This window comes from Staurois parvus, unplaced genomic scaffold, assembly GCF_062004578.1.
Source record: "Staurois parvus isolate SC_StPar_1 unplaced genomic scaffold, SC_StPar_1.0 ptg000525l, whole genome shotgun sequence".
Lineage (NCBI taxonomy): Eukaryota > Metazoa > Chordata > Amphibia > Anura > Ranidae > Staurois > Staurois parvus.
In genome coordinates, this window is record NW_028318321.1 from 10,880,971 (window position 1) to 10,906,289 (window position 25,319).

General features: G+C 44.3%; 1 protein-coding gene across 4 annotated transcripts in view; it reads left to right on the forward strand.

Annotated features, from left to right (window-relative positions):
- LOC149451742 (alpha-2-macroglobulin-like) overlaps window positions 1-25,319 on the forward strand; it is a 293,088-nt gene that overhangs the window by 99,096 nt on the left and 168,673 nt on the right. For all 4 annotated transcript variants that reach the window (XM_089690338.1, XM_089690339.1, XM_089690340.1 and 1 more), the window contains 3 exons: window positions 5,516-5,665; window positions 8,221-8,370; window positions 24,971-25,061. In XM_089690338.1, coding sequence (XP_089546464.1) covers window positions 5,516-5,665; window positions 8,221-8,370; window positions 24,971-25,061 — 391 coding nt within the window. The remainder of the gene's footprint in view (window positions 1-5,515; window positions 5,666-8,220; window positions 8,371-24,970; window positions 25,062-25,319) is intronic.

The following is a 25,319-nucleotide window of genomic DNA, read 5'->3' on the forward strand; positions in this document are numbered from 1 at the left end:
CGCAGTGAGGAAACTACTAACCAGCCGCAGCAGCAGCAGCAGCAGCAGCATCAGGTGGACCTAGAGCAGGACCTCAAACAACAGGCTTGGGCCTACTTGGACAGCACCCTGCCAACCGAGGTAGACAATCCCCTTGACTACTGGGCAACGAAACTTGACCTTTGGCCCCAACTAGCTGAATTTGCCCTTGAAAGGCTGTCATGCCCGGCCAGTAGCGTGGCATCGGAGCGCGTGTTTAGTGCGGCAGGAGGTATTGTAACTCCGCGGAGGACACGACTGTCCACCCAAAGTGTGGAGAGACTCACGTTTGTGAAAATGAATCAGGCGTGGATTAGTCTGGATTTCAAACCACCAGTTCCTGACACAACTGACTAAATCCGCCATGAATCATGCCTCAAACATGTGCCACTTTCAGGTCTCCTCACACACTGCTGGTGTGTTGAATTTTTTGACATAGGGTGCTGCCAGATTACGGGCCCCCTATAGCTGCTGCCAGGCCCCTAATCTGCCATGGGCCCCTATATACCGCCTCCTCATGCTGCTGCCAGTTCCAGAGTCTCTCATGGGTCCCTGTACGGCCTCCCATTGCTGCTGTCTCCATCGCCACACTCTGCCATGTGCCACTTTCAGGTCTCCTCACACACTGCTGGTGTGTTGAATTTTTTGACATAGGGTGCTGCCAGATTACGGGCCCCCTATAGCTGCTGCCAGGTCCCTAATCTGCCATGGTCCCCTATATACCGCCTCCTCATGCTGCTGCCAGGTCCAGAGTCTCTCATGGGTCCCTGTACGGCCTCCCATTGCTGCTGTCTCCATCGCCACACTCTGCCATGTGCCACTTTCAGGTCTCCTCACACACTGCTGGTGTGTAGAATTTTTTGACATAGGGTGCTGGCAGATTACGGGCCTCCCATTGCTGCTGCCAGGCCCCTAATCTGCCATAGGCCCCTATATACCGCCTCCTCATGCTGCTGCCAGGTCCAGAGTCTCTCATGGGTCCCTGTACGGCCTCCCATTGCTGCTGTCTCCATCGCCACACTCTGCCATGTGCCACTTTCAGGTCTCCTCACACTGCTGGTGTGTAGAATTTTTTGACATAGGGTGCTGGCAGATTACGGGCCTCCCATAGCTGCTGCCAGGCCCCTAATCTGCCATAGGCCCCTATATACCGCCTCCTCATGCTGCTGCCAGGTCCAGAGTCTCTCATGGGTCCCTGTACGGCCTCCCATTGCTGCTGTCTCCATCGCCACACTCTGCCATGTGCCACTTTCAGGTCTCCTCACACACTGCTGGTGTGTAGAATTTTTTGACATAGGGTGCTGGCAGATTACGGGCCTCCTATAGCTGCTGCCAGGCCCCTAATCTGCCATAGGCCCCTATATACCGCCTCCTCATGCTGCTGCCAGGTCCAGAGTCTCTCATGGGTCCCTGTACGGCCTCCCATTGCTGCTGTCTCCATCGCCACACTCTGCCATGTGCCACTTTCAGGTCTCCTCACACACTGCTGGTGTGTAGAATTTTTTGACATAGGGTGCTGGCAGATTACGGGCCTCCCATTGCTGCTGCCAGGCCCCTAATCTGCCATAGACCCCTATATACCGCCTCCTCATGCTGCTGCCAAGTCCAGAGTCTCTCATGGGTCCCTGTACGGCCTCCCATTGCTGCTGTCTCCATCGCCACACTCTGCCATGTGCCACTTTCAGGTCTCCTCACACACTGCTGGTGTGTAGAATTTTTTGACATAGGGTGCTGGCAGATTACGGGCCTCCTATAGCTGCTGCCAGGCCCCTAATCTGCCATAGGCCCCTATATACCGCCTCCTCATGCTGCTGCCAAGTCCAGAGTCTCTCATGGGTCCCTGTACGGCCTCCCATTGCTGCTGTCTCCATCGCCACACTCTGCCATGTGCCACTTTCAGGTCTCCTCACACTGCTGGTGTGTTCAATTTTTTGACATAGGGTGCTGGCAGATTACGGGCCTCCCATTGCTGCTGCCAGGCACGTAATCTGCCATGGGCCCCCGTACCGACTCCTCATGCTGTGACGTTGCAACAAGGTGGAATTCAACCCTACATATGTTAGACCGCCTTTACGAACAGCGAAAGGCCATCACAGATTTCCTGATGTTAAAAGCGGATAAAGGTACTCCCTGTGTAACTTAGATGTCAGCCATTGGCAGCTCATGCGTGACACCTGCGCTTGCTCAGGCCCTTTGAGGAGGCCACGCTATTCGTGAGTCGGCAGGACTATGGGAGGAACGACGTCATTCCTCTGTTGCACGTCCTGGAACAAATGCTGTTAACAATGGCTGGTCAGGGTGCGGTAGACGTGGCGCACAGATCTCAACGCCACATGACCCCTGTGGGGGCAGGACAGGAAGAAGAGGAGGAGGTAGAGGAGGACATTGGTGCTCAGGAATTATTGAGTGAAATGGGTGGTTTTTCCACTCAGCGGACAGGAGTGGAGGAGCAGGAGCATCTGGTAGAGGAGGAGGAGGAGGAGACAGAGGACCCAGACGCACCGTGGCAGTATGCTGTGGAGATGGAGGTAGGGAGTCCCTCGCATTCCTTGGCACAAATGGCCCATAGCATGCTCGCTTGCTTGCGTAGCGACAGCCGAATAATAACCATCAGACAGAGGGATGACTTTTGGCTGTCCACCTTGTTGGACCCTCGCTACCGTTCAAAAATGGTGGCCTTTTTCACACCTGCTGAGAGGGAGGCCAAAATAACGTACTATAAAAACCACCTATGTAGTCAGCTGGTCTCTGCCTTTCTGCGCCAACGTCCATCCTCAGACACTGTGGGCCCTGTGCGCTCGCGTTCCGCTGCCATGGCAGCAGGGGAGGGGTGGGGTGGTAGGAGCAGTGGCAGCTCCACCAGCAGCGGCTGCCTCAGTCTGCAGTCGATGATGAGTAGCTTTCTTCACCAGCGCAGTGAGGAAACTACTAACCAGCCGCAGCAGCAGCAGCATCAGGTGGACCTGGAGCAGGACCTCAAACAACAGGCTTAGGCCTACTTTGACAGCACCCTGCCAACCGAGGTAGACAATCCCCTTGACTACTGGGCAACGAAACTTGACCTTTGACCCAAACTAGCTGAATTTGCCCTTGAAAGGCTGTCATGCCCGGCCAGTAGCGTTGCATCGGAGCGCGTGTTTAGTGCGGCAGGAGGTATTGCAACTCCGCGGAGGACACGACTGTCCACCCAAAGTGTGGAGAGACTCACGTTTGTGAAAATGAATCAGGCGTGGATTAGTCTGGATTTCAAACCACTAGTTCCTGACACAACTGACTAAATCCGCCATGAATCATGCCCCAAACATGTGCCACTTTCAGGTCTCCTCACACACTGCTTGTGTTTTAAATTTTTTGACATAGGGTTCTGGCAGATTACGGGCCTCCCATAGCTGCTGCCAGGCCCCTAATCTGCCATGGGCCCCTATATACCGCCTCCTCATGCTGCTGCCAGGTCCAGAGTGTCTCATGCCATGTGCCACTTTCAGGTCTCCTCACACACTGCTGGTGTGTTAAATTTTTTGTCATAGGGTGCTGGCAGATTACGGGCCTCCTATAGCTGCTGCCAGGCCCCTAATCTGCCATGGGCCCCTATACCGCCTCCTCATGCTGCTGCCAGGTCCACAGTCTCTCATGGGTCCCTGTACGGCCTCCCATCGCTGCTGTCTCCATCGCCACACTCTGCCATGTGCCACTTTCAGGTCTCCTCACACACTGCTGGTGTGTTCCATTTTTTGTCATAGGGTGCTGGCAGATTACGGGCCTCCCATTGCTGCTGCCAGGCCTGTAATCTGCCATGGGCCCCCGTACCGCCTGGTCACGCTGCTGCTGGGTCCACAGTGTGACATGGGTCCTTGTACCGCCTCCCATTGCTCCCACTGCATGTGCCACTTTCAGGTCTCCTCACACTCCTGCTGGTTTCCATTTTGTCATAGGTTGCTGTATGGCCTCCCATTGCTGCTGCCTCCACCACCACACTGTGGCTCCAAACACTGGTTTTGGCCCCGTGACTGCCCAAATGAGTGAAGTGTGCGGTGATTCTAAGATCGACGGCACTCATCTGCATGTCATACTGAGTGACAGTATTATTTCTCTTCCCCAGCAGACTCCAAGGGCATTTAAATTAAAGGTACAGTGTTCTGCACTAATATTAAGTCTCTCTGAAGCCTAGAAACACGCTTTTTTAAGTTAAATTCACAGCGAATTTATTCGACTCGAATCGAATATTGTCCACGAATTCGCCGAATCAGTCGAATCGAATTTTTCATTTCTTCGCTCATCTCTATACACTATATTGCATTTCCCATAGCATAACATGTTGTCCACTGTATACATATTACTGTGATATGACAAGATTGTAGTGACCCTACTTGTTGGACTCCTTACTCTGTGACACCTCCACACTCACAAACAGGGTATCTGCTTTGATTGTGGGTTTAGAGCTTCCTACAACATCTATGCCTGCATTTTAGCTCTGTTTACATATGTGGGATCCTTGATCCTGATCATGTTCTAACTGGATCAAATGATAGAGCTAAGGGAGTTCCCCTATGGAACGAGGTTGAGAGTCAATGCCTTGTGTTAGTAATATCTGGTGTGCAAATTTATGTGATACTCTTAACAAATACTAGGTCAGTTAAAGTTCTTCTTGTTATGAGAGGCCTTTATGGCCAACTAAGGCAAATGCAGTTCAAAATAGTCCACTTAAGTGTCCTTCAGATGTTTCTTTGAGCCAAAACGTTTTAATCTTATATGTTTGTAGCCCATTAGCTAATGCATTATGTAACTGATATGTGTGTACCCCTAATCTGGTTTGGATTAGCATGTACCCCCACATTAACCATTTGTGGTCTTGATTGAAGTAAGGCAATTAACTGGTGTCCTTATAAGTGGTTTTACTTTGGGCCAGACTCTCTGCTTGTGTGAAGTATCAATGAGATGAAGCAAGTGGGAGTAAGCCAAAGATTAATGTTGTAATGGGTAAATCCTTTTGAACTTCACCTTTTTCTCCATTTCCCCTCCCTACCCCCTTCTTTTTTTTCCTCTCTCTCTCCCTACCTTCTTCCCTGGAGTTGAGGTGGAACCAGAATGGGATAAGGGTGTCATAACCCGATCTCTTGCCTTCCCCTCTACCATAAACATTAGTCTGTCCTACATGATATAGCCCATAGGGTGGATTGTTCAATCCAGTTTATCTTCATTATAATGTTTTTTTTTATTATTATAGATGCAGTTGAACACTATTTTGTATGTGCTGTATTTTCCACCTTATAATCCTACTGAAATTTTATTAAGAGATTTTTATTATTTTTGATTTATTACTACAGCACTGTATTTAGAGTGATATCATTTTATTGATTTAAGAACTAATGTAAGAGTTGCTCATGCTTTTCAAAACTCCACTAAATGAAAATCAACATACAGTATGTGGTGTCATTTTGTTTTTGCCTTGAGCTTTGACACTTACATCTTATTCTTTATTCTACTTTTTAATCCCCAGGTGTCAGTTGGGTTCTCCCCAGATGAAGTCCTCCCAGGATCAGATGTATCTCTCCAGATTCAGGCTGCTCCTGGATCTCTCTGTGGTCTTAGGGTGGTGGACAAGAGTGTGGTGCTAATGAAACCCGAAGCTGAACTAACCAATGAAAAAGTAAGCTAGTTGGTCACCTGTTTGTTCTTTGTGTATTACTCCAGAAACATTTGTCAGGAGTATTCAAGGCCCTAAAATTGTGAAAGGGTCTGGAGTCCTCCATTGACACTGATGGAGATGTTTTTGCTCAAAAAAAATTAAAGGAACAGTTTTTAATCAGAGTATAGCATTAAGTCAATTAAACTCCTAAGATACTGATTTGGTCAGTTAAGTGGCAGAGGGAGTTGTTAATCAGTTTCAGCTGCATTGGTGTTAATGAAATTAACTACAGGTGTACTAGATGGGCAACAGTGAGACAACCCTCAAAACAGGAATGGTTTTACAGGTGGAGGCCACTGACATTTTTTTCCCTACTTATCTTTTCTGACTGTTTTTCACTAGTTTTGCATTTGGCTAGGGTCAGTGTCACTACTGGTAGCATGAGACGATACCTGGACCCTACTGAGGTTGCACAGGCAGTCCAGCTCCTCCAGGATGGCACATCAATATGTGCCATTGCCAAAAGGTTTACTGTGTTTCCCAGCACGGTCTCAAGAGCATGGAGGAGATTCCAGGAGACAGGGAGTTATTCTAGGAGAGCTGGATAGGGTCGTAGAAGGTCCTTAACTCATCAGTAGGACCGGTATCTCCTCCTTTGTGCAAGGAGGAACAGATGAGCACTGCCAGAGCCCTACAAAATTACCTCCAGCAGACCACTGGTGTTAATGTCTCTGACCAAACAATCAGAAACAGACTGAAATCGTTTGACCCATTGTCAGACCTTACTCTGATGCAGTGGGTCCTGGGTTACTCCTGGTGTACGATAATGCCCGGCCTCATGCGGCGAGTGTATGCAGGCAGTTCCTGGAGGATGAAGGAACTGATACCATTGAATGGCCCCCATGCTTGCCTGACCTAAATCCAATAGAACACCTCTGGGATATCATGTTTCGGTCCATCCGACGCCGCCAGGTTGCATCTCAGTCTGTCCAGGAGCTCAGTAATGCCCTGGCCCAGATCTGGGAGGAAATACCCCAGGACACCATCTGTCGTCTCATTAGGAGCATGCCCCGACGTTGTCAGGAATGTATACAAGCATGTGGGGGGCCATGCAAACTACTGAGTACCATTTTGAGTTGCTGCAATGAAATTTCAGCAAAATGGACTAGCCTGCTGCATCAGTCCTCTCTAGGTTGATAATTTTTATTTCCATCAAACGATGGGGCATCCTTACGTTCCTAACACATTGCCCAGTCCATATCAGTATAGATATCCAGCATAATATTTTTCCCCGTTGAGATCTGATGTGTTTTCAAAGTGTTCCTTTAATTGTTTTTGAGCAGTGTAGAAGTAGAAACAAGGAGGTGTCCTTAGGACCTCTTGTCCTGCAGGATTATGAGGACTTCCCCCTTGAGACTCTTTACAGGCCCTGCAAAAGACTAGAGGAGCTATTGTGTGAATTAGAAGTGTCCTCCAGTGTCCAGTCATACTCGAGTTACTAGATGCTGATGTGAGCAGCAAAGGAAGCACATCAGCAGGGCAACAGCATGAAAGGCTCAGTTTGACAGTCATTATTTCAGCGGTGTGGATAGGCACAGGTATACTGATGTGTAAGGGCAGGTTTTCAAAACCTAGACATAAGTGTTGACAAAGCAGAAGAGTAGCTCCATAGTACATAGTGTGAGACTACAGATCCCAGCCAGAGAAGTGACCACTGTAATGGTCATTGCTCCATTTACCAGACTGGAACCTGGACTCTGTTTAATTGCTGGCTTTAGTACTTGTCTGTAATATCCCTTTCCCCCATTACCAGACCATTTTTCAGTGCTGTGATAATCTGACTGACAACTACTAAATAATAGTAATAATACTAAATGGATTCAAGTGTATGTATACACAAAACATTTTTTTCAGTGTCGGATAGAGTAGGATAAGTTTAAAGCTCAATTGGTTTATTTTTTTTCTGCCTGTGTCTTGTTAGGGAAACAAAACAGAATTTGAGAGTACATTTTTACAGATTGAAGGGTAATTTCCTTCTTAGACAATTATCTCCAGAACATTTGTTCTCATTGAAAGATTTCCCCCCATTCCTGTTTTGGCAACACCTGTTCATTTTTTTTTTTTTATAATAATTTCCTGTTTTGGTGGTAATAACCAACACAACAAATAAAATGGCTAAATCTTCCCAGTGGGAACACAGTAAAGAAAAATTGACATGGGTTTTAACCCTTCTTGCGCTACACAAAACTAAAAAGAAAGCTCTGACTATATATGTACTTTAAGTTTAGCTAATAACTTGCTCCAGAAAATACAAAATTGGCATTGCAGTATTCCTACAATGTACAGCAGCACTGCTAGATAAAGCTAGTAGCCCTGCACATCAGACATGTGGGCTGGTATCTCTATGGTAGGGAGCAACAGGGAGAGTGGCTTAAAGGAGGATGATTAAATAGGTCCTGAGTCAATTCATTGCAAACACAACTCACATATGCCAAAGTCTTGTATGTACATTATTTATGTATTATTATTATTTGCTGTATTTCTAATTATCTCTTTTAATTCTGATTTTTTTCCAGATTTACAATCTGTTTCCTTATTCAGATTCTGATGACTATGACTATCGAATCGAAGAGTTTGAAAACTGTCATTTTAGGAATCATTTCACCAAGCGTTCCCTATATCCAGACTTTTTCAAACATTATGTTGATGTATACAGCCTATTAAAGGTATGATATCATAGTATTTCCCAGATTCTGTTTGAATCTGTTGTAAAAAAGAAAACACTTAAATATGCAGCAGGGCTGTAAATGTCTTTTTTCTTTATTAATGTGATACTCATATCTCTCTTGGTACAATCTAATGATAATGTGTTATGTGCATGATTGCAGTTATGTTAAAGGTTAAACCTCTATGCAGCTTACAACAAATACAATACTGTGAAAACGTTATAGGAAGGTGTGAAGAAATGCTGTAAAGTAAGAATGCTTTCAAAAATATATATTTTAATTGTTCATTTTTAACAATTTACAAAATGCAAAGTGAGCAAACAGAAGAAAAATCTAAATCAAATCAATATTTGGTGTGACTACCTTTTGCCTTTAAACCTGCATCACTTCAATTCATCAAGCTCTTTTAAAGAAGCATAAAGAAATGGCCAATGTTTAGGACTGTAGAGTCAGTGGTCAAGGAAACCTAATGCAGTAGATGAAAGACACATCATGCTTACTTTGCTTCGACATCGAAAGATGTCCAGCGGTGCCATCAGCACAGAACTGGCAGAATCCAGTGTAACCCATGTACACCCATCTACTGTCTGGAGAAGTTTAGCCAGAAGCGGTCTTCATGGGAAAATAGGCCAAAAAGCCATACCTCCGACATGGAAACATGGCTATGCGACTCAACTATGCATGAAAACATAAGAACTGGGGTGCAGAAAAATGGCAGCAGGTGCTCTGGACTAATTTGTCAACATTTTAAATATTTGGCTGTAGCAGGAGGCAGTTTGTTTGCCGAAGGCTGGAGAGCAGTACAATAATGAGTGTCTGAAGGCAACAGTGGTGCATGGTAGAGGTTCCTTGCAAGTTTGGGGCTGCATTTTTGCAAATGGAGATGAAGATTTGATCAGGATCAATGTTGTCCTCAGTACTGAGAAAAACAGGCAGATACTTATTCATCATGCCATACCATTGGGGAGACGTGTGATTGACCCCAACTTTATTCTGCAGAAGGACAATGACCCCAAGCATACAGCCAATGTCATTAAGAACTATCTTCAGCAGGGCCGAAACTACGGGGGGGCATGTGTGCCAGGCACCGCATTGAGAGGGACACTAGTATGCGGGGTGTAAACTACACTTTCTCTAGCAACAGCACCAATAATATCAGTGTCAGTAATGATATTGGTGCCGTGCCAGTAATCATATCAGTGTCTATAATGTTGAGCATGGTCCTTCCTGTGTCTCTCCTCGGCCTTTGAAATTTTATGCAGTTGCACAACAGCACAGTGATAATAGCAGTTGAAGGGAAGACATGCCTAAGTTGGCCGGTGATTGGCAGAGCATGGACGGCTCTATCCCTATCCGTGTGCACCCTCGGGGGAAAATGCGGGCAGCGTGAGGCGCCTGTGCCAGAGTGGGTCAAGGTACAGCAGGAGGGTACACGCCAGGGGGAGCCTAGGACAGAGATATAGAAGAAGTAGGAGAGAGAGCACCAACACCCCCTGCTGTGCGCATCACTGACCAATCACTTACTGTCCTATCCTCATCAAGATGGCCTGTGACTGGTTGTGATTGGATTGGAGTAAGTTTGGCTCCTCCCCAATGCCTTGAAATGCTGACAGTGTGAGGTGCCTGTACTAGGGAGAGACCGAGCAGGTCCAGGGACAGGAGGAGGGTATATGCCGGGGGGAGCCCGTAACTGAGACACATAGAAGGCAGATGAGAGAAAACTGACTTTCCCCGCTGAGCACGCCACTGACCACTCACATACTGTCAACTCTGCATCACTAACACATTAGTGTCTGCTCCCATCATTGACTGAAACACCGCTGTCCTATCCCCATCACTGACTGACACACCGCTCTCATATCCCTATAACTGGCTAACACACCGCTATCGTATCCCCATCGCTGACTGACACACCGCTGTCCTATCCCCATCACTGACTGACATACCGTTGTCCTATCCCCATCACTGACTGACAAACCGTTGTGCTATCCCCATCACTGACTGACACACCATTGTCCTATCCCAACAGTGACTGACACACCGCTCTCCTATCCCCATCACTGACTGACGCACCATTGTCCTATCCCCATCACTAACTGACATACCATTGTCCTATCCACAACAGTGATTGACACACCATTGTCCTATCCCATCAGTGACTGACACACCGCTCTCCTATCCCCATCACTGACACACTGCTTTCCTATCCCTATCACTGACACACCACTCTCCTATCCCCATAACTGACTGACACACCATTGTCCTATCCCCAACAGTGACTGGCACACCGCTCTCCTATCACCATTACTGACACGCAGCTCTCCTATCCCCATCACTGACTGACACACCGCTCTCCTATCCCCATCAGGGCTGGCGCAAGTAGAAAGGTGCTTAGGCAGCCACCTTAGAGAGCCAGGATAGGTTTAAAATGTACCTTCACCTGCATAGACAAATATCCTTGCACCGGCACCCCCTGGCATTGCCCCTGGTATGATCCAGCCCCAGCAGCTGAAAGCCAGCTTCTCCTCCTCTCTCTTCCTTCAGCCAGCATTCAGCTGCTGCAGGAGGAAAATACAGAGGATCGGTATTAGTAAATGCTGCCCCCACCACTCCTCCTGTCCACTCCCCTTCTCCTACTGCCCATCCACCCCCCCCCCCCTCCTCTGTGGGCTCCCCTCCCACCAGCTGCTGGGGGATCTATTCAGGATGGAGAGTGTTGGTAGAGGCCAGTAAATATAGTAAATATGTCATTTACTGGCCCCTTCCTTTTTTGAATGAAAACTGATCAGTACTCCCGTGTTCATTCATAACTGAAGTATAATAAACTGTGTTTTCTATACTTTAGTTTGTGACAGGGGCGGACTGACCATTCGGGCACCCGGACACTGCCCGAGGGCCTGGGGTTAGTAGGGGGCCCCATGAGATGCTCCTGGTACCTTTCATAGGATTTTTTGGGTGTGGTTTGAGTGTGGGCACGGACACAGGGGCCTCATAATTTCCTATTGCCCGGGGACCCCCTGAGTTGTCAGTCCGCCGCTGGTTTGTGAATAAACTGGAGCCGCTGTAAAGAGCTCCATGTTTATTAATCTTCAGTGCACCTGAGGCTGCAGAGAAAGGAATTGAAGAATCTGTGCCCCCAATTCCTTTCTGTATCAACACTGAGACATCAGAGATTTGTTTAAACTGACATTTCACCAAAGCCCCCAACAGGGCTCCTAAAAAAATTGTAAAAAAATAATAAAAAATAAAGGTAGAAAAACTACTGACACTGTCCTTTGCCCTATTGACAAAGTCCGTTGATATACTGTCTGGCACTGTCAAGTGTCCTACTGACACCTACTGTAATGGCAACTTTGGGAATTCCAGGTAAAACTCCGGACACGAACTTGAGAAAAACAAGCTTTATTAACCAGCTGGTTGCCTAGTCAGACTAATGTCTGCAAAGCTAAGTGCCTTGAAAAAGCATCTTACAGGGTATACATATCAGCAATTACGTCACAATGCATATATTTCCTCTTTCACTTTCTGTACATTTAGAAGACTAAGCAGTGCAGGATATGGCCTTGCTAGATAAATTATATTCAGCTGAAAATAAGGGTGCCAGCTACAGGCTGGAACACATTATATCACAGGAAATAAGGGAGGGGGGAAGTGAGCTGATGACCTTGCTTTTCAAACAGATGCTGTTAGAAATGTTAAAACATAAGGGGAATGCTACAATATTTGGGTGCTGCCACATTCCCCTTTTGATGCTATCGTAGCGAAAGTTTGAGTGAGATAAAGCATTACCAATTGACCAATAACCACCCAAGGCATAAAGGGCTAAGGTCAGTCCTGTTGATCCTGGGCAGCCAGTGGCTGATACTTTCACATGGCCATTACATCGGTTGCAGCCTTTCTACGTTAGGCTCAATAATTTTCTGAATTATCCTTGTCCCAAGAGGTATCAGACAAAGAAATACCATGCAGGACACTAATATTACCATTACCAGGGTGGCCTTCAACCCATTTGTACTTGGGAACCAATCTCCAAACCAGCTGCCCACATTAAACCCATCCCATATCTGCACTGGAACATGAACTACCTTTCTCATCCTATCAGTGATTTCTACTATTACCTTGCCGTAATTGTCTATTTCCAGACAGCAATTACTTAAATTGAACTTTCCATATACCCCTCCCTCGGCCGCTAATAGATAATCTAAGGTAAGCCTGTTCTGACATATACTAGTACGCAGCTGAGTTCCTTTACGGTTTTGCAAACAGACTGGTTTTGCTTCCTGACAGAAAAATACAGGATGTTGTTAGGGGGGAGCGAGTTGAGAGGGAAAGCAAGATCTGTATTTAGTTGTGAAGAACTGCAGCGGTGCACTACAGATATCAACCAGTTCTTCGCAGCAAAAAAACTTGAGCAGAAACAAAACATCACTTAATATAGCTTCATAGGTGGGGTCACAACAGGTTATCTGGTTACCTACAGTGCATATTGAATAAGTTGTTTCATTGTGTACATAAGTATCAGTTACTGTGCCTTCACATTAATAATGAAAATGCCATAGTAACATTCTAATGGTTATGGATCCTACTCTAGTAGTCTTGATACACGGGTCACATGATCTACCCTCCACCCTATTGTTTTAGCCAGGGTTATTATTAATGGCAATTTTATTAAAAAAACATTTTTATCAGGTATTATATCGGTGTATATTCCCTTTCTTCCACTGTGCATTGACCAGTCAGCTTCCGGGTATGACTGGAGCAGAGCTGGAGTTATTCCTTCTGATTTCTCTGGTCAGCTTTAGCTATAAGGGGTCTTGAGGGTCTGCTTTACTCAGCTAGGAATCTGTGTGATTAGCAGCTCACTTTGCCCTGGAGTGATGTATCCAGGGGGTCACCTTGGCCACCTTAATGGCTGTGGGAGTAGATAGCAGAACAGTATAAGGACCTCTCCATCTGGGCCCTTAAGGGGTTATTCTCCACTCCTTTATCCACACTGCATCTCCCGGGGGGTGGACAGGGTTGGACAGGCTTATGGGGAGTTTCTCTTGAATCCACTTCCCTATATCCTACAAATTCTCCCCCAATTTCTGTTACAGTCCACAGTTCACCACCCCCCCATCTGGTGTAAATCTCCCTTGAGCCCTCTAATGATGGGTGGAGGCCTACCATATAGTACTTCAAAAGGGGACATATTTGTCCTCCTTGTTGGAGCACTCCGAATTCTCAGACAATGGGCAGCATCAAAATCCACTTCATTTGGGTTTCCTGACAGAGTTTTGCCAGTTGTAACTTTAGGGTGCGGTCCAGTCTCTCCACTTTTTGAGAACTTTGAGACCTGTATGCAGTGTGTAGTTTCCAAGTAATCTTTAGTGCAATTGCTAATTCCTGAAGAACAAAGGTGGGACCATTGTCTGAACCTATGGAGGAGGGTATTCCATATCTGGGGATAATTTCCTGTATTAGACATTTGACCACTTCTCTGGTAGTTTCAGTTCATGTAGGCCAGGCTTCCACCCAGCCCGAATAGGTGCAGACGGCCACCAGCAGATATTTATATCCTCCTGTGGGGGCATAACAGTGAAGTCAACCATTAATTCTTCCAGGAGTTGGTACAGGCCCTTGTCTTGGCTTGTTTCTGGCGCATTCCACACATCTGCTGGCTGCTGCTTATGCTAGTGTGGATAGTCGGGGATTGTAAAAATGTCTCTCTAGAGCCTTTTCAATGGCTGTTTTGCCTGTGTGTGTTCCCTTGTGGAATTCTGTCACCAATTCAGTTGTTACAGCAGCTGGAATGACAATTCCTCCATCCTGCAGTTGATACCACCAGTCTTCCCTGTACTCTCCAGGTTCAGCCTCTATCCATTCTTGTACTGCCTTTGTATAGATTGGGTCCCATTCAGAGAGTGGTATTGGGAACAGAGGGGCCATAATCTGTTGTGGGGACCGCTGGAGTGCTGCCTCCCTGGCTGTTTGATCCGCTTTTCTGTTGCCTTTGGCCACCTGGAAGTCTCCCTTTTGATGACCCCTCCTGTTTGCAATATGCACACTGATCTTTTCCCAGCCTTGGTACATCATTTTCTCTTCCTCCTCTTAGTCCCTCTCCATCTGAACATTCCCTGGTTCTTTTAGATCTCTCTGTCAGAGCTTCTGCTAACATATCCACCTTCTTCTTCATTCTCTGATCCTCCTTCTTCTTGTTTCTAAATCCCGATTGACAAACACTTTCGTAGATATTTCTAACAACTGTGAACTGTTCATGCCAGCGAACCCTTCTTGCTTTTGCAACTTCCTCTTAATATCCATTGTACACTGACTAACAAAAACAGGGTTAAGTAACCTCTGGTTGTCAGCTGCGTCAGGGTCAAACGGGGTATAAAGCCTAAAAATCTCACATAGTCTTTCATATAACTGTCCTGTACTTTCATTGGGCTGTTGAAGAACTTCTATTGTCTTACTGAAATTTGTGGGCTTCTTGCCAGCTGTTTTCATCCCCTCTATAATAGCTGTCCGATAAAATTCAGGTCTTCCAGTTCAGTAAGTCAGTTGTGGTGAAGGGAGTGTAGACTAGAATCCGGTGGCTCCCTATCAGTTGTTCCCTTAGGGGCATTTGCATGGGTAAATTGAAAGATGGGGCAAAAATCCAATTACTGGCACTTGGATTCTTTGGGGTGGAAGTGAACACCTGATCTGTGCACCCATCGGTTGTTGCTGTGCCTCCAGTTCCCATCCTACTGCTAGTACTGAAAGTGTCATGACTAGGGGTGTTAGTATGAACATGTTTGGTAAAATTTTGCATTGACGGAGTACTTGCATCTGCTTTGGGTAGTAGGTCTGAACAAAATTCCCACTGTCTATGGGGAGAGGTGTCAGGGCTTGTCCCTTGTCTATATTCACTCGTGGTATGTCCCTGTACATATGGAGGAGGCAGATCTGTCTCCTCAGGTTGCAAAAAGATACGCTTTGTACTTTTAGTCTGTGGTGTTACCTTTGTCATATCCATAATTCTACACTGCTCCTCCCTCACTTTATGTATCCACTTAGGGTCTGTCACCCTCTTCCAACAATCTATGTACGGAATCTGGTCATGCTTCTATGAATCAGACCTAATATATTCTTGCAATCGGTCAATTATCTCTAAATCAAACATGCCCTGGGGGCGGCCAACATTTTCCAGAGTAGGACCAGTCTTTCTTGTACAGTGTTTCTAACCTTTTAGGACTGAGTTTCAGTTTGCAGGTTTTGCAAAATCCACTCCTGAAATTACTGACCAAGCACTCTAAGGGGGACTGGATTGACTGATTACCACCCATATTGTTACCTTAGAGACACCAAAACAGACAAGAAGGGTAGGGGATGGAGAATCTGGTAAGGGATCCAAGATCCTTGACACAGTAGGGTTAAAAGACTAACACTTCCCCTTATCGGTGACTTGGAACAGGACGATATCAGCCCCAGTACCAAGAGCTGCACCTACACAGGGTCCACTCTCGCTTCGCTGCTGGGCAGCGTCTCATTCACTCATATACACACCAGACATTCCAACCCGAAATTACTGACTGACTGGAGGTTAGCCCAGGATGCGCAATCATCCAATTGGGGTCACCTTGGGATGTGATCAAGCTCCCCTTCCCTCAAATACTGTCAAGAGGTCCTGACTGACTGTTATAACGGAAAAGGCAAAGATCTCACCTTTTCCTGAAGTGGAGCTCCACAATTTGGTGGTTGGTTCCCCAGTCCGGGTTCTTGGACTCCAGTGGGTCGATCCTCAGAGCAGGTGACCAAGATGTAGCGTAGTCTCCCAGACAAATGTCCGGTGGCGCCTGAGACAGCGCAGCGATCCCATAAGCCGGCTCTGGACCGATCCCCGCAGGTTATGGTGGAAAACCACCTGTCTCGGTAGTTACACCTAGTTTCCCAGCCAACACACCAGGAAATGTAATGGCAACTTTGGGAATTCCAGGTAAATCTCGGGACACGAACTTGAGGAAAAGAAGCTTTATTAACTAGCCAGTGGCCTAGCCAGACTAACGTCTGCAAAGCTAAATGCCTTGAAAAAGCATCTTACAGGGTATACATATCAACAATTACGTCACAATGCATATATTTCCTCTTTCACTTTCTGTACATTTAAAAGACTTTCTCAGCAGTGCAGGATATGGCCTTGCTAGATAAATTATCTTCAGCTGAAAGTAAGGGTGCCAACTACTGGAACACATTATTTGACAAGAAATAAGGGAGGGGGGGAAATGAGCTGATGACCTTGCTTTTCAAACAGATGCTGTTAGAAATGTTAAAACTTAAAGGGAACTCTACAATAATTGGGTGCTGCCACACTACCTCTGCCCTCCTGACACTGTTCACTGTTCTACTAACTGACACTGTCCACTTTTAAGATAGGCTAAAGTTATATTTTTACAGTGTCATTTGTTTTATTATATTTTCCTAGGTTTTCCTAACTATTTAGTTAGGCCTTGCTAGTTAATTTCCCTGATGTTCTTTGATCTCTTTCCTGTTGTTTATGTAGATTTCCACCTCTCAAAGTCTGCCTACCCCTGTTGTAGATGCAGCCAACAGATGTAATGTAACTCAAGTACAAAAAAATCTGATTAAAGTCCCCCCCCACACACATTCTGTTCATAATACATTAAGTCTAGGGAATAAGGCTGCTGTGATCATTGAAATATAGCAAATACACTTTATTAATAGTATTAATAAATTGTATATGCTGTATTTCAAAGGTCACAGCAGCTTCATTCTTTAGATTCCATGTATCATGAAATAAAATGTAGGGGGGCTTTTTTTGTACTTAGAGTTCATGGTAAAGAATAATATGTAACCCGACACCAATCAGTGGAGAAGGGGGGGCGCAGTTTGGCATTTTCACCCTGGGCACTGAATGACCTTTTCCCAGTAGTTTTGCCCTGGGTGAAAGAATGTCTAGCTTCACCACTGATCTTTAGTGTAAAGAAGAACAAGGAGTCCTGAAAGTCATGGTTTGGCCCCTACAGAGCCCTGATCTCAACATCATTGAGTCTGTCTGGGGTTACATAAAAAGAAAGAGGGATTTGAGTCAGCCTACATCCATAGAAAATCTGTGGTTAGTTCTCCAAGATGGTTTGAACAATCTACCTGCCAAGTTCCTTCAAAAACCGTGTGCATGTGTACCTAGAAGAATTGATGGTGTTTTGATGGCAAAGGTTGGTCACACCAAATATTGATTTGATTTGGATTTCTCTTCTGTTCATTTTGTGTTAATTGATAAAAAAAAATATTAACACTTCTATTTCTGAAAGCATTCTTAATTTACATAATTTCTTCACAACTTTCACGCAGTACTGTATGTCCAATATTTAAACTGAAACTCTTTTTTTTTTATATTTTTTGGATAGTGTGGATAATGATTCCAAATTGTGTCAGGTTTTTAAAGCTGTCTGTGTGGGGAGTTTTTCTCTGGCAGTTGTTACTGAGACAGAAAATATAAGAAAATCACATCATGGTTAGTTGTCACTGGGACACAAAGTGAGGTGAAATCCCACCAGTGGCAGTTGTCACTGGCACAAAAGGTAAGTGAATGCCACCATAGACAGTTATCACTGGGACAGAAAGTAAAGGGAAATCCCACCATGGACAGATGTCACTGGGATAGCAGTTAAGGAAAATTCTACCATGAAAAATTACCACTGGGACAGAAAGTAAGGGGAAATCCCACCTTGAATAGTTCTCACTGGGACAGAATGTGGGAGATCCTACCATGGACATTTCTCACTGGAACAGAAAGTAAAGCGTAATCCCACCACTAGGACAGGATCTAAGAGTGACAGCTGTCCCAGTGACAACTGGCAGGATGTCCTTTTACTTTCCTGAGATTTACTGTGACTGTCACCATAACAGGAAGTGAAAGAAAACAGGCTTAAAGAGCAGTAAAAAAACATGGCAGAGAGTCTTTCCTGCTCCACCCAAAACAAACTTAGCAGGGGTTCACGAAAGTGAAAAAAAATGCCAAAAATTAATTATTTAATTATTTAATTAATGCCAAAAATAAATTAATTTTTTACAACTGATTATTTTGTAGCGATGACAAGCATTTAAAAAGAAGGAATTCTGCCATGTGTTAATCTTCTCTAAAATATTGTTATCCTATATATCTATCACAGCAGTGTGAAGATTTGAGAACTCAGAAGGATGTATGGATCCATTAGTCAAATTCAGCAGTTTGGGGTTTTAGCTTGAGTCAGAAACACATGCCAAGTACCCCTTTTTACTTTCATGGAGATTCAGCCTTGAATGACTATACGTAAAAAGAAGTATAGAACTTTCCTCGCTACCATGTACTGCGATATGACCTACCAACATAATGTTTCTAAAAGGATGGATTTTGCAGATCATTCACAGAAATATAAATGGGGAAACTGAGAAGATGATTAATGTAGTCATAAGTATACTATTTAAAATAATACAAATATTATTAATGCTGTACACCAGGCTCATAGATATCTACATAAGTGGAACAAACATAAGAAAAATATAAATATTTAATCTTTTCTCTCTCTGTTCACCAGCCTTGCCTGGCTATGAAGAATGATCTTGTTAGTGTGATACTAAAGCTAGCCAGTCAATTGTGGCAGGAAGGGACAGGATAGACCAATCTATTAGGGCTTGGACTATAAATCTGGCTCTGCAAATAGTCCAATAATTTGCTCTTGTTTGGGTAATAAATTGTTAACATCCCATACAAGAGTGACACGTTATTTGCAGGTCATCTATGTCGGTAGTTCAGAGTATGGTGATACTGCTGTACAGTACTTGCAGACCTTCTACGATGGTGGATTTAGCAATTTCTTGTTGTATGCCCATTTATGCAATAATATTGCAGTAAGACTTTTAGGATCTGAATCCAAAACTGATGGTCCATGGATCCACATTCATCCCAATTGTGTTATAGACTGTGTCAGACATAACAAAAGAAATAACAGAAATCATATATGTATTATTTTAAATATTATACCTTAGATTAAATTGAGCTCTATCTTCTAGTTGTTATCAACTTACCAACTATAGGAGGCCTCAGCTGCACCAAAGGTCCACAGACAGTCAGAGACTCTACATGATTGCAAGGGATCACTACAGCCCCTTTATGAATCAGTGCTGCCACTACTGGCTTCTGGATTCCAAGGGCTGCACAACAATTACCAAAGAACTGCACTTGTTGCTTGGGCAGAACACGGGGGCTAGACCTAGGACATTTTCCAGTCTTTATCCAGGGCTTTTTTACTCAGTGAACAGGTGCAGGAATTCAACACACAGCATTAAATGGTGTGTGTGGCCAAACAGTGGGAGGATTCTTAAGCGGCAATAAATACCAGGAGTGCATTGTGTGCAGAGTTCAGGGATGTTCTATGTACATAGTGCAGAGTTCAAGTGTATATTATGTACAGAGTGAAGTTTCAGGGGTGCCCTATGCACAGAGTGCCAAGTTCAGGGGTGCGCTACAGGGGGCAGGGTTCAAGAGTGAGTTACATATAGAGTGCAGGGTTCAGGAGTGCACTACGTACATAGTGCAGACTTAAGGGCGTGATATGTACTGAATGCAGGGTTCAGGAGTGTGCTATGTACAAGGTGCAGAGTTCAGGGGTGTGCTATGTACAGGGTGCAGTGTTCAGGTGTGCTCTATTCACAGGGTGCAGGGTTCATCTCTCTTTCACAGACTGTCCACATCTCACTTCTGCTTCTGGCCCCCCTCAGCTCTGACTTCTGCACCACTTTACCCTCATCCCCCACCTCTACATACACCTCCCTCCGCAGCCCCTCTTTCTCACCTAAAGCTTCTTCACATCTCACCTTTTCCAAATACACCCAGTCCCTCTCTAATACCTCTCTGTAAGTGGCTCTGCCTTTCTCACTTGCAGTGAGATCTTTGGCCAGCATCTGTGCACTCGGGTCCGTGAGAGTCACCTAAAGGAAAGATGTCCTTTTAAACACAGAAGCCTTTTTTATTTACAAGTGACAAGTGACAGTGGTGAGTGGGGAGTGGAGGGTGGGAGCCGGAGTGAAAATGTCCAAATTGGGCCCAATATTTTGTGTGGCCACCATTATTTTTCAGCACTGCCTTAACCAGTAGTAATGTTTAGGTATTTATTAATTAAAAAGACATGTCATCCACGAAATAGTGTTTAAAATGCAGAGCTTGCTGAAAAGATCACTGATCAGCTGGATTCAAGGATGGCCACCGGACCTCCGTGAGGCTCCGGCGGCATGAGGTCATGGCGTACGGCTCCTCCTTAATTCGTTTCATGCCATGCACGTTTTCAAAAGGCTGACCCCCCACCCCTTCAACCTCTGCAGCAATGCTGGCAGCACTCATACGTCTATTTCCCAAAGACAACCTCTGGATATGACGCTGAGCACGTGCACTCAACTTCTTTGGTTGACCATGGCAAGGTCTGTTCTGAGTGGAACCTGTCCTGTTAAACCATTGTATGGTCTTGGCCATCGTGCTGCAGCTCAGTCTCAGGGTCTTGGCAATCTTCTTATAGCCTAGGACATCTTTATGTAGAGCAACAATTCTTTTTTTCAGATCCTCAGAGAGTTCTTTGCCGTGAGGTGCCATGTTGAACTTCCAGTGACCAGTATGAGTGAGAGCGATAACACCAAATTTAACACACCTGCTCCCCATTCACACCTGAGACCTTGTAACACTAACGAATCACATGACACCGGGGAGCAAAAATGGCTAATTGGGCCTTATTTGGACATTTTCACTTAGGGGTGTACTCACTTTTGTTGCCAGAGGTTTAGACATTAATGGCTGTATGTTGAGTTATTTGGAAGGAACAGCAAATTGTTATACAAGCTGTACACTGACTACTTTACATTGTAGCAAAGTGTCATTTCTTCAGTGTGATCACATGAAAAGATATAATAAAATATTTACAAAAATGTGAAAGGTGTACTCACTTCTGTGAGATACTGTGTGTGTATATATATATATATATATATATATATACACATGCATACATTAGGGAAAATAATTATTTTATCCCCTGCAGATTTTGTAGGTTTGCCCACTTACAATGAAATTAATGGTCTATAATTTTAACATAGGTGTATTTTAAACAATAGACAGAATGTAAACCAAAAATCCATAAAAAATATGTGATATAAATGTTATAAACAGAGCTGCAGCACGGTGGCCAAGACCATACATCGGTTTAACAGGACAGGTTCCACTCAGAACAGGTCTCTTAATTGTCAATCAAAGAAGTTGGGTGCACGTGCTCAGGGTCATATCCAGAGATTGTCTTTGCAAAATAGACGTATGAGTGCTGCCAGCATTGCTGTGAAGGTTGAAGGGGTGGGGGGGTCAGCCTGTCAGTGCTCAGACCATAAGCCGCACACTGCATCAAATTGGTCTGCATGGCTGTCGTCTTAGAAGGAAGCCTCTTCTAAAGATGATGCACAAGAAAGCCCGCAAACAGTTTGCTGAAGACAAGCAGACTAAGGACATGGATTACTGAAACCATGTCCTGTGGTCTTATGAGACCAAGATAAACTGATTTGGTTCAGATGGTGTCAAGCCTGTGTGGTGGAAACCAGGTGAGGAGTACAAAAACAAGTGTGTCTTGCCTACAGTCAAGCATGGTGGTGGGAGTGTCATGGTCTGGGGCTGCATGAGTGCTGCTGACACTGGGGAGCTACATTTCATTGAGGGAACCATGACTGTCAACATGCACTGTGACATACTGAAGCAGAGCATGATTCCCTCCCTTTGGAGACTGGGCCGCAGGGCAGTATTACAACATAACAACCCCAAACACACCTCCAAGATGACCACTGCCTTGCTAAAGAAGGTGAGGATAAAGGTGATGGACTGGCCAAGCATGTCTCCAGACCTAAACCCTATTGAGCATCTATAGGGCATCCTCAAATGGAAGGTGGAGGAGCGCAAGGTCTCTAACATCTACCAGCTCTGTGATGTCGTCATGGAGGAGTGGAAGAGGAAAAGCTCTGGTGAACTCCATGCCCAAGAGAGTTAAGGCAGTGCCATAAAATAATGGTAACCACACAAAATATTGACCCTCTGGGCCCAATTTGGACATTTTCACTTAGGGGTATACTTACTTTTGTTGCCAGCGGTTTAGACATTAATGGCTGTGTGATGAGTTATTTTGAGGGGATAACAATTTTACACTGTTATACAAGTTGTACACTCACTATATATATATATATATATATATATATATATATATCTATATATATAAATATATATACAGTTGTGTTCAAAATAATAGCAGTGTGTTGAAAAAAGTGAATAAAGCTCAAAATCCTTCTAATAACTTTTATTTCCATACACACAAATGCATTGGGAACACTACACATTCTATTCCAAATCAAAACATGAAGAAAAATATATCAAATTTGTGTTGTTCCTCTAAACAAATTGAAGAAAAGTGAATATTAGACTGTTCAAAAAATAGCAGTGTTTGTATTCTTCTTTACAAACTCAAACATTCACTATATAAACTTAAAAATGTTTGAATATTTTGCTTTCCTTTGAATCACTTAAGTCAACCAACTTCTGGCACCTGTATTCCAGCCCAGGATGATTGGACTACATTCCACATTTCTTCTCTATTTCTTGGTTTTGCCTCAAAAACTGCATTTTTGATGTCACCCCACAAGTTTTCTATTGGATTAAGATCCGGGGATTGGGCTGGCCACTCCATAACGTCAATCTTGTTGGTCTGGAACCAAGATGTTGCACGTTTACTGGTGTGTTTGGGGTCGTTGTCTTGTTGGAACACCCATTTCAAGGGCATTTCCTCTTCAGCATAAGGCAGCATGACCTCTTCAAGTATTCTGATGTATTCAAACTGATCCATGATCCCTGGTATGCGATAAATAGGCCCAACACCGTAGTATGAGAAACATCCCCATATCATGATGCTTGCGCAACCATGCTTCACTGTCTTCACAGTGTACTGTGGCTTGAATTCAGTGTTTGGGGGTCGTCTGACAAACTGTCTCCGGCCACTAGACCCAAAAAGAACAATCTTACTTTCATCAGTCCACAAAATGTTGCGCCATTTCTCTTTAGGCCAGTCAATGTGCTCATTGGCAAATTGTAACCTCTTCAGCACGTCTTTTTTTCAACAGTGGGACTTTGCGGGGGCTTCTTGCAGATAGCTTGGCTTCACATAGGCGTCTTTTAATTGTAACAGTACTCACAGGTAACTTTAGACCTTCTTTGATCTTCCTGGAGCTGATTGTTGGCTGAGTCTTTGCCATTTTGGTTATTCTTCTATCCATTCGAATGGTAGTTTTTCGCTTTCTTCCACATCTCTCAGGTTTTGGTTGCCATTTTAAAGCATTTGCGATCATTTTAGCTGAGCAGCCTATCATTTTCTGCACTTCTTTATATGTTTTCCCCTCTCCAATCAACTTTTTAATCAAGGTACGCTGTTCTTCTGAACAATGTCTGGAACGACCCATTTTCCTCAGAATTTCAGAGAGAAATGCACTGTAACCAGCATGTACAACATTTGCTGCCTTCCTTCCTTAAATAAGGGCAATAACTGCCACCTGTTTTTTAAAGAATGAATGACCTCCCTAATAGAACTCCACACTGCTATTATTTTGAACATGCCCCTTTCAATGAGTGATTCAATTACACAGAATCAGCAGCATGCATGTCATGACTGTTGGGTCTGTTGGATTTCTATTACTCTACTACACCTGCTAGTAAATTATTTGCCATGTAGAAATATCATTTCTACCAAAAACAGTGATTGATCAGGTTAGTGATGTCTGACTGCTATTATTTTGAACACAACTGTATATATACATACACACACACACAGTATATACAGTTGTGCTCAAAAGCTTGTATACTCTTGCACTAAAACTGAAAATATGACTGATCATGGCAAAAAATGTTACTTAAAGTGGAATTTCACTCTTACAATCAACATTGGCTATTTTTAATCCTTATGCCATTAATATTAGTAAATAAATAGGAATGTATAGTATATTTACCTGTTTTAAACTTGTTTTACATTTCTTCAGTTACTTTCTGGTTTCCATGTTTAGGGAAATAATGTCATACATCTCAGGAGTCTTCAAGAGGGGAGGAGGGGCTTTCTCAGCTAAGCATACCCTCCTGCCTGCATGCATGAGCTAAGGGCAAATGGAATCCAGATTCCAGAAATGCTAGAGGGTGTTTTTCAGAGTGATTTCTCAACAAAATAAAGTATGACATGGAAGAAAGGGAGAGTTTGCTTTCAATATCAAAAATTAATTAAATAGCGTTTTTGGTTTGTACTGCTCAGATGTAGTGTAGTTCTGCTTTAATTTTAGTTTTGTCATAATTCTCTAAAAATCTAGGCATGAAATAGGGCATGTCACCTGCCTCTCTACGGTACAGTGCATAGTACCCGAGCGGCTAATTACCAGGTTTTCCACTTTTATTTGGAGCAGGAGGTGTGTCATTTACTTCACAATCATTCTGGTTAATCTTTCTGGTTATTCGTTGTTACAGGCAACAAGAAATGTTCCTGTTAGTGCCATTTTCATACAAAAAAAGTTTGTTTCCTCTTTCTTTTAGAAAATGAAATTAAAAATATTTACAAGTGCAGAAATTAAGAAGCCTGAAGACTGTTATGCAGAGATTATGTACGATTTTACTGAGTCTGACGGTAGGAAAAGTTTTGCTACTAAACCTTAGGCCTTAGGCTGTGCGCTGTTCTTAGTGTTGCTAACATTTAAGGCCATAGTGATTCAGGAACGTATACCCCTAGGGTGAGAATGTTGTGGCACCTACACCTCTCATGGACCCAAAACACTGGGATTTTATGCTGCATGAGCTTAATGGCCTTTGTGCATGAAGCCTTAATATCCAAAGTAGGTACAGTGAGGAAGTACGGTATACAGTTATAGCACTACCCCCTTAGGAG